The 8,259-nt window shown below is 38.5% G+C and overlaps 4 protein-coding genes across 4 annotated transcripts; all 4 read right to left on the bottom strand.

The window, feature by feature from the left end:
- Positions 1-771: 771 nt before the first annotated feature.
- C9374_008253 (uncharacterized protein) lies at positions 772-1,761 on the bottom strand (the record flags this gene model as incomplete). The annotated part of the gene is made up of 1 exon (XM_044698309.1): positions 772-1,761. The coding sequence occupies one exon, from the start codon at positions 1,759-1,761 to the stop codon at positions 772-774; it is 990 nt and encodes a 329-aa protein (XP_044545876.1).
- Positions 1,762-1,878: 117 nt separating this feature from the next.
- Positions 1,879-2,967, bottom strand: C9374_008252 (uncharacterized protein; the record flags this gene model as incomplete). Its single annotated transcript, XM_044698308.1, has 1 exon — positions 1,879-2,967. The coding sequence occupies one exon, from the start codon at positions 2,965-2,967 to the stop codon at positions 1,879-1,881; it is 1,089 nt and encodes a 362-aa protein (XP_044545875.1).
- A 206-nt stretch (positions 2,968-3,173) lies between these two features.
- C9374_008251 (uncharacterized protein) lies at positions 3,174-5,660 on the bottom strand (the record flags this gene model as incomplete). The annotated part of the gene is made up of 1 exon (XM_044698307.1): positions 3,174-5,660. The coding sequence occupies one exon, from the start codon at positions 5,658-5,660 to the stop codon at positions 3,174-3,176; it is 2,487 nt and encodes an 828-aa protein (XP_044545874.1).
- An 838-nt stretch (positions 5,661-6,498) lies between these two features.
- C9374_008250 (uncharacterized protein) lies at positions 6,499-8,208 on the bottom strand (the record flags this gene model as incomplete). Its single annotated transcript, XM_044698306.1, has 1 exon — positions 6,499-8,208. One exon carries the CDS (start codon positions 8,206-8,208, stop codon positions 6,499-6,501), a length of 1,710 nt encoding a protein of 569 aa, XP_044545873.1.
- Positions 8,209-8,259: the final 51 nt, after the last annotated feature.

Below are 8,259 nucleotides of genomic sequence, written 5' to 3'. Positions count from 1 at the left end.
TTGTGGGAATTATTGATTTGAGTGGATCTTGCTGTGCATCACCTGATAGAAGACATCACGAGGAGTATATTGATATGAATTTTATGGATTGAATTGAAAGAGTTGAGCATGGTTGAGCACCTGAGATGACATTGTTGGTGAGGACGATTTGGAGAAGATCTCTCTCATTTCATGTGCAAATATTTTGCCGAAATATTCAAAGCCTTTGCTTGTAAAGATGGCATGGGGAGCATCGTGGAGCGAAAAAATTGTTCGCTTTGAAGGTTTACAAAACAAGAGATATTGGGAGGCAGAAGAAGGTTACAATTTCTGGAAACAATATTTGGGTGCATATGTTTTCAATATCAGTTGAAAACACTCATATTTTCACTTCAAATTCTTACCTTCACGGAAAAGTCACATTTTTTTAGAAATCGATGAATGACATGCTCTAACGGCTAACGTGTTTTTGGCAGCTGCTGAGCTGTGTGGATTATTTGTATTTTTTATACATATATTAAGGATATCACGCATGTTCATCAAGTTACATTAAATAAGAGCCTCGCGCGTGGAGTTGTGGACAGTGTGAGTGTCAATTTTAAAAAAAGGAAACGAAAACTTTCTGCACAAAGAGCAAGACAAAGTGATGAATTGTTCCAATTGTTGTTTGAGAAATTAGAATCTCAATAATTTTGAACACAAAAGATCGGAGTGGCATGATGCTTTATCAAGGTAAATCGCGTATTTTATGCGGTGGGTATAGCTTTGGGAAAGTGTCACCATAGAATAAATTTACTTCTTCTTTTGAGATTCTGATTTTTCCTTTTTCTCAGACTTTTCCTCCTTCTTTTCAGCTGGCTTTGTCTCTGTCTTCTTTTCCTCAGCAGAAGGTTTAGTTTTTTTAGTTTTTGGTTCCTTCTTTTTCTCAGAAGTGGCTGATTTTTCCTCTTCTTCCTCTTCCTTCACTTCCTCCTTCTTTCTCTTCTTTGGCTCCTTTCTAGTACCATCTTCATTGTACAATTTTTGCTCAGCTTTTTTGATGGCCTTTCTAAGTTCATCGACTCTATGGCTGTTCAAGTCACCCACAGAAAGATCATGATGTTTGCTTGAAATGGCTTCCTCTAATATTGTTGCAATCTTGTCAATGTGAACATCTTGACCAAGAACGATGGTGTCTCTTGCTTTTGGTGTTTGACATTTGATTAGAGCCTTCTGTGTGCCCTCCTTGTTACCATGCAAGCTCAATTGATGTTTTTGAATAAGACGTGCCAAAAGAACTTCTCCTTCACCAATTGTGATTTTTCCTTTTGCAACAGTAAGAACGTTTGCAATGTACATTAAATTAGTTAATTCATAATCAACATGTTCTCTCAACATTTCAAAAGCCCTAGTTCCCATCTTGTAACCGTGAATTTCCTTCATGGGTTCTTCTGGATCCTGCAACAGATTCGTGAATTTATCTTGTTGAAGAATTCTCTTTGCGTTCTCCATCAAGACAGTTTTTGGAATACATTGGATCCCTGATGATTGTAATAATTTACCAATAAGCTCTACCTTGCTGTATTTTCTTCCGAGTACTTCAATACCTTGCTCGGAGGGTGGAGGTGGTCCCTTCTTTTTTTGAGCCGATGATGATGTAGACCTCTTTTTCTTTGATGTACTCTCTCCAGTAATTTCCACTCCGCTTGCTGCCGTTTCTGTTGGTCCCAGGTCAAGAGCATCCAACTCGACCAGCTTGTCCGTTTTGGATGATGATGGCTTTGTTTTTTGTTTGGTTGGCATTTTTTTTTTGATTGGAAATTTTAAATTCGAATTTTTTGATGATGTTTGCTCATTGTCAAACTGTAACAGGACACCACCACAACATTCATCATTTACTCACAAAGGAAAGGGAAATTTTCATTCCAAATCATGTAACAATTGTTTTGAATTATAAAATTGGTAATTAGGTCCAATGGAAATGCTCTGATAATCATTCACACTACATGCAGGGACATAGGGAGCAAATCTTGGATCGCCATAATCAAGCCAAGGTGTTAAATGAATCAAATTCTTCTCTTCACGCTGGGTTGATTTCCATAATAATGAAAAACGAATCTTGCCTAATTGTCGAGCCTGTTGTTGTGAGTATTGATACCGTTCATACAGTCGTTGTTCTTCTGCGTGTTCATCTTTCATCTCAGATGGTACTCGAAAATCAAATTCCACAATAATCGAATCACCTTGTTGAAAATTTTGTGACAAGTTTACAAGGTTTTGTTGATGGGTATGGGTGAACGCTGCACATGCACTTCTTACTATCTGTTTTGGACCTGTAATGAGTGCACAGCCTTTTGAAGATGCTTGCCAACCGATCACATCTCCACTATGTTGTGATCCAAATGGAAAGAAATATAGAGATTCTACGCCAACCATTACTTTGAAAGAATTTGATGTCTCATCTGGTAGATATTTCTCCAATTTGTACTGCCATGTATAGAAATGACCTGGCATGAGTAATTTACGAGCCTTGATGGTGATAAAATCTCCATGAAGAGGTTGTTCCAACACACTTAGTGTCGTTTCATCACACTTATAAATTTTGGAATAATCCGATTGTTGGTAATACGGAAATTCAGTGTCCCAACGGTAACCATGAGCTCGGATCAATCGTTGCAACACTTGAAAATATATTCTCGGACTGTAATGATCACTATCGATTGAAGATGAAGATGATGTTGAATGATTCCGATCTGTTGTGTCGGTCATAAGATTCAATACTTTCTTCCTTTGATCATCAATGTCATCCAGTGGAACTTCGTACTGTTTACAAAATACAATGCAGAGCTTGTGGAATAAGAGCTCACTGTTCATAAATAATTGGCAATACTTTTTTGAAAGCATAAACATGTGAATCAACTCTCGGAATGGAAGAAATGTTATAATTTCGCATAACATTTCTTCGGGAGCTGTCGAGAGGAAGAACTTGGAAAGATTCGATTCGATCATTTTTTTTCTAATTCTCCGACAAAGGCAACAAAGTTCAGCAAAAGCATATTTACTTCAAACCCAAAAATTTAGTGTTGTTTCCATTTATTGAAGCGTGTTGTTGTTATACAATTAAGGTTAGTCAATTGGGAGTGTGAATCAGCCAATTGGAAAAGTGTGGGCATGTCAATCATATTGATGCATGTTCATTCTCATGACATCTATCACTACTTGTTTGATTTCTTCATCTTGTTTTTGAACAAAGATACTAAGGATTGTTTTTCACTTGCTTCGGAAGCCTCAAGAGCTGATCCAGTACCTGAAACTGGTTTGTTCTGTATCCACTTGTCAGCTGCAGTTTGAAGACTTTCTTTGATGCTTTTCCATTCTGTTTTCTTGATATCTTGCATGGCCACCATGTCAAATACCGTTTTACCACTATTATCTTTTTGCATGAGGAAAGAATGAAGAGATTGTGACTTGGTAAATTGAACATTATTTGTCAGACAGAGGAAATTTTGTTCAAGCCAAACAAACAACCACTCAAATCCATTGAACCAGGCTAAAAAGTCTTCAGGTTTTTTAGAAAGCATTTTGATAGCAAAATCAATACTTAAATGAAGAATGGTTCTTCCATCTCGATCCCTGTCAAGTGCCATACTTGTCAACAACTTGTGCTTTTCCACCTGCTTCATGGAATACTCAAATAAATATCGGCAGATAGTCTTGAATGAATCCACATCATTAAATGCAACAGCTTGCATGAGTATGTTGTTTCCAAAAGCATTCTTCATTAAGAGTGCTTTCTCGAATATTTCAACTCCAAATAATTGGTTACCATTCACAAGAATGTGTTTTAAGAATAAAAAGTACTTGTTGTTGTTGTTAAGACTGGTAGAGGTATTGGTAAAAACAAGACTACTTTGTCTTCTCTCCGAGTATGTTTTTCTTTCAGTTAGTTCAAGAAGATTTGATGATGAGTTTGAAGAGTGAGTATTAATGGATCTGTAATCTCTGAGACAGGCAAACAACGCATGCTCCTCTCTTTGATTCTTTTTGAATATTAATCTTGGCATTGCTTTGATGATATATTCACTGACTGGAACGTCACAATCTCGAAAGGCACTGTGTAGCAAACTTTCTCCCAGCACACCAATGCCTACCGTAATATCCAATTTCGCACCAAATAATTGTAACATATCGGCCAATTCCAAGTCCTTCCGTTTCAAAGCAAGAACAATTGGTAAATTACCGTATGGGTCAATTAAGAAATTAAGTTGTTTCTCTTGAACTATTGATTGACTGCATAAAAATACGCAAGCATCTTGTGTTTTTTGCCCAATATCGTTTCCAGCAACTGAGTAATAGAGTGGTGTCATTCCTTGCTTATCTTGGAGGCTCCATAGCTTCTTTTGCCTCGAAATACACTTCTTTGAATGTGGTATTTCCAAGGCATCTGTTGAAGGCGTGGACGGACTTTTTGGACATGTTTCATCACAGCAACAATCCAATAACCAGTGCAATATGTCCACATGATTATATTTTGCAGCTAAATGAACAAGGTAACAATTAGAATGATTTGGAAACGTCAATTGAGTGACAAAATCAATGACGTGAGGTCCAAGAACACGTTCTCTTGGTATTTTCTCGCGCTGAACTTTTGATTCAGGGGTAGGTGTTGCATGAAAGCTCAATCTTTTTGATTCTTCTTGACGAAGTAAGGGAGATGGAATCTTTTGCGAGATTTGTAAGGAAGGTGTGAAATCTTCAGGTGTTGATGGTGAGAGATCTCTTTTTGGCTTCAATGATTTTGGAGGAACAGGAGGAGGAGTAAGAAGATTTGAAGGAGTGGAGGTAGGTGACAATGATTCGGTTCGAGTCACTCTTGCTGTGTGTGTCACAAAAGATGTGTCACTACGATTAGATCTAACCGAGGTGTTAGTGTCGGTATTCCGTGGTTGCCTTACCAGAGTTGATGGAGCTCTTGGCTTTGCAAATTTGGAAAGTCCGGTATTTTGGAACAACAGTGCTCGACTGGCGACGAGAGAATGTCTTGTTGGTTTGTCGTCTGCTGCTTGTTCTTCAACTTTTTCCAATCGATCTAGTGCATCCGTGCTTTGTGAAGAAGGAATAGAGGATTGGTCGTCTTCATTGTAAGGAGAAGCGACGGAGGAAGTAGGAGAGCTTGATGTTGGTGACGAAGTGGCATTCATGGGAGGTTTTGGTGGAAGTTTTTTGTGTGAATATCTTGGTATTCTAACTTGTTGTGATATTCTCAATAAGTAATCATCGACATATTCCACTGTACAAGTTAATCGTTGTGAATCGCCTCGGTCTTCAATTTCGAAGAGATGCAACAGATCATTTCTCTGTTGCCTCTCTCTGACAATCGATGAGTCGAGTGCGACATTGACCTGAGATTCGTTCACAGAAGAGGCACAAGCTGTTGAAACTGAGGCTGTTGATAAGTAGATGGATGGTTGAGTGCTTGTTGGTGGGGTTGTTGATGTGGGAGTACTGGCTGTGGTACTACTGACGCTTTCAAAATTGTCTTCTTCATCGTCTGAATATGGAGGAGGTGGTGGAGGTTTTCTGTTCGCCAGTGATGATGGTTTTATGGGAACGGGTGAGTTGCTTACCGAAAGGTCAGAGTCTGATGAATTTGCCGTCGACGTGTTGTTGCTGACCGATTGGTATTTTCTAGAAGTGTCCATACAGAGCATATTCGAAGAATAAGCTAAAGATGGAATTGAAGAGGGTTCAGGATATGTTACGATGATCTAAATACAATAACAAGAAGGAAGCTTTGGAGTTATTGTATGGATGAATGTGTTGAAGTGGTGGCTGGAAGGAGGAATTACAGCCTTTTCTTATGAAGTGGAAGTGATCCGCAGGGCTTCTGCTTTGTGCCTCAAAACACGGGAACCTATCAACAACACAAAAATGGAGTTAAATCAGGCAATCAAAGGGAAGGTAAAGGTGACAAGTCCAGACCACTGTGTGTGAAAAGTTTTTCTCTGGCAGTGATGAATTATTTTGATCAAAAGAGAAACACTGATGAATAATAGATCCGAAACACAATTGTGAAAAAGGTGCTTTGTGTAGGATCTCGTTAAGACGGACCAGATCTATTTTCTTGGTGTTCACACAAGCGAGTGATGCACTTTTTAGCCTACGACAACTCTTCTTGAATGCCAAAAGTTCCTTTCTCAAACTCTGTAACGCTATCACGAGAGAATGAGAAATATTGTTATTGGCGTTTGTTGCTGGAGTGGGTGTTTTTTCTTCATCAAAAAGAATGCTGAATGTTGTTGAGTACGGAGAGGAGGTTCCATCCTGTTGTTTCGAGTGCTTTAAGCAGCCTTGTTGTTGATGTTTCACGCTTGATGGGCCTTTCGTGATGGTATATTGGTGCTTCGAAGAAACACTCCGTCCATCAAATTTCAGCAGGCAAAAAAATTTTCATGGATTTGTGACGATTGTTGTGTGGACAAGTACGGCCAAATTACTCGAATCTGCTCGAATCATTGAACGATTCGTTCTGCTTTTCGCTCAATTGTTTTCAAAAAAGGATTGCATGAAATCCTCTAAAGAAATCTTGACGGGAAGGCTTTGCTTCTGCTTCACGTAGCGTTGAATGAGTAGATCCCGTTGTATTTTGTTTGTATCAGTAGTGGATGTTGTTGGTGTGCGGCCAGGTTTGATGGCTCGGATCATGAGGTTTTTGGGTGTGTGTTCGGTTTCAATGAATTCGACAATTGAGGTCTTGTAGCCAGCAATTTCCAATAACTGACATCTGAGGCTGTCCGTGTAGAGTGAGCAGAATTTTTCACTCAATGAGCCATGTTTCAAAAGTGGATACAGCAAGTGATCTTCGGGCAAGGTTTTTGCATGTTTCAGTTGTTGATACACTTCATGATGACAACAAGGAACTGAAATGATACACTTTGCAGACCATTTCACACTTTGAGCAAGTGCCTTGTCGGTTGCTGTATTGCAAGCGTGAAGAGACACAACAATGTCCACTTCAGAGGACAGATCTTGTCGTGGATCGAGAAAGTGTGGCGAGAGTTCAAAGGAATGAATATCACCCACCACAAATTTCAATTCGTGTTGCATGCCATATTTAATGGCAAGAGTATTACATTTCTCGATAACATCCGCCTTGAGATCGAGTCCAATAATTTGAAAGTTTTCAATTTTGAGAATATCTTTCAAGTAGTAATGAAGAGCAAATGTAAGGTATGATTTTCCACATCCAAAGTCAATAATACGCAGAGTGTCTTTCTGCTCAATGACACTCTCAGAAATGGTGTCTTTGAATATCTCTAAAAAGTGATTCATTTGTCTGAACTTGTTATATTTTGGTGCCAGCACTTTTCCAGATTCAGGATGCATAATGCCAAGATCTACAAGGAATGGTATTCTTTTTCCTTCCTCAAGAATGTAATGCTTTTTTCTGTTGTGGTCACGTTCAATGTTAGGTGTAGATTCTTGAGTAAGGATGGTCGAGTCAGTACTTTTAGCTTGTTCTGTAAATGTCAACATTTTAACGCCCTCAATCAATGGAGTGTCTATTTCATTATCGTCTGCGCAAGTATATTTCAATAGCATTTGTACATTGTGCCCAGAAGGTGGTTGAATTAAAACTTGTTGATATCTGTTCGAGATGATAAGATCTTTGACTTTTGCAAATGCCTCACTAGGAGATGAAATATTTTGATGAGTTGCCTTTCTATTATGAAATAGAGTGAATTGATAATGCAATGTTGATGATGATGGCATATTTGTGTCGTTTCTATTCTTCTTGTCTTTTAATTGAATCGGTCGCACTTGAACCTTCGCAATCATGTCTTTGGAAGATTTTTCAACATTGGAATTTGTTTCTGCTGAAGGCTTACTGAATGTAGCCTTTACAAATACATCTTCGAGGGTTGAATTGGATGAAAAATAGTCTTCAAGTGTGGTCCAACATGAATTTTCATCAAGCTTTGTTTTTAAAAGTTTTGTGGATGGTAGGGTGTGGGAAGAATGTATGAAATTCGGTTCAGGCTCAACGACATTATTTTCCATCACAGCGTTATTCGACTGTTTCTTCAGAAGATGACGATGATGATAATTTCGAAATTCAAATTCCGAAAAGGTTCTCAATTCATACTTTAAACTCGGAGCAAATTTTGTTGTGATGAATAATGTAGGAATGCTTCTTCCCATGCTGCTGTATTGGTTGTTTCCTATTCTCCACACACTTGATTTTAACATTTTTTTCTTGTTCGTTGGTGGTGAACCTCAAAGCCAGCACGGCTAAGAAAA

Source organism: Naegleria lovaniensis (genome assembly GCF_003324165.1).
Source record: "Naegleria lovaniensis strain ATCC 30569 chromosome Unknown tig033, whole genome shotgun sequence".
NCBI lineage: Eukaryota > Heterolobosea > Eutetramitea > Acrasida > Naegleriidae > Naegleria > Naegleria lovaniensis.
The sequence above is the reverse complement of the archived record's forward strand: the minus strand, read 5'-3'. Positions and strand labels throughout refer to the sequence as shown.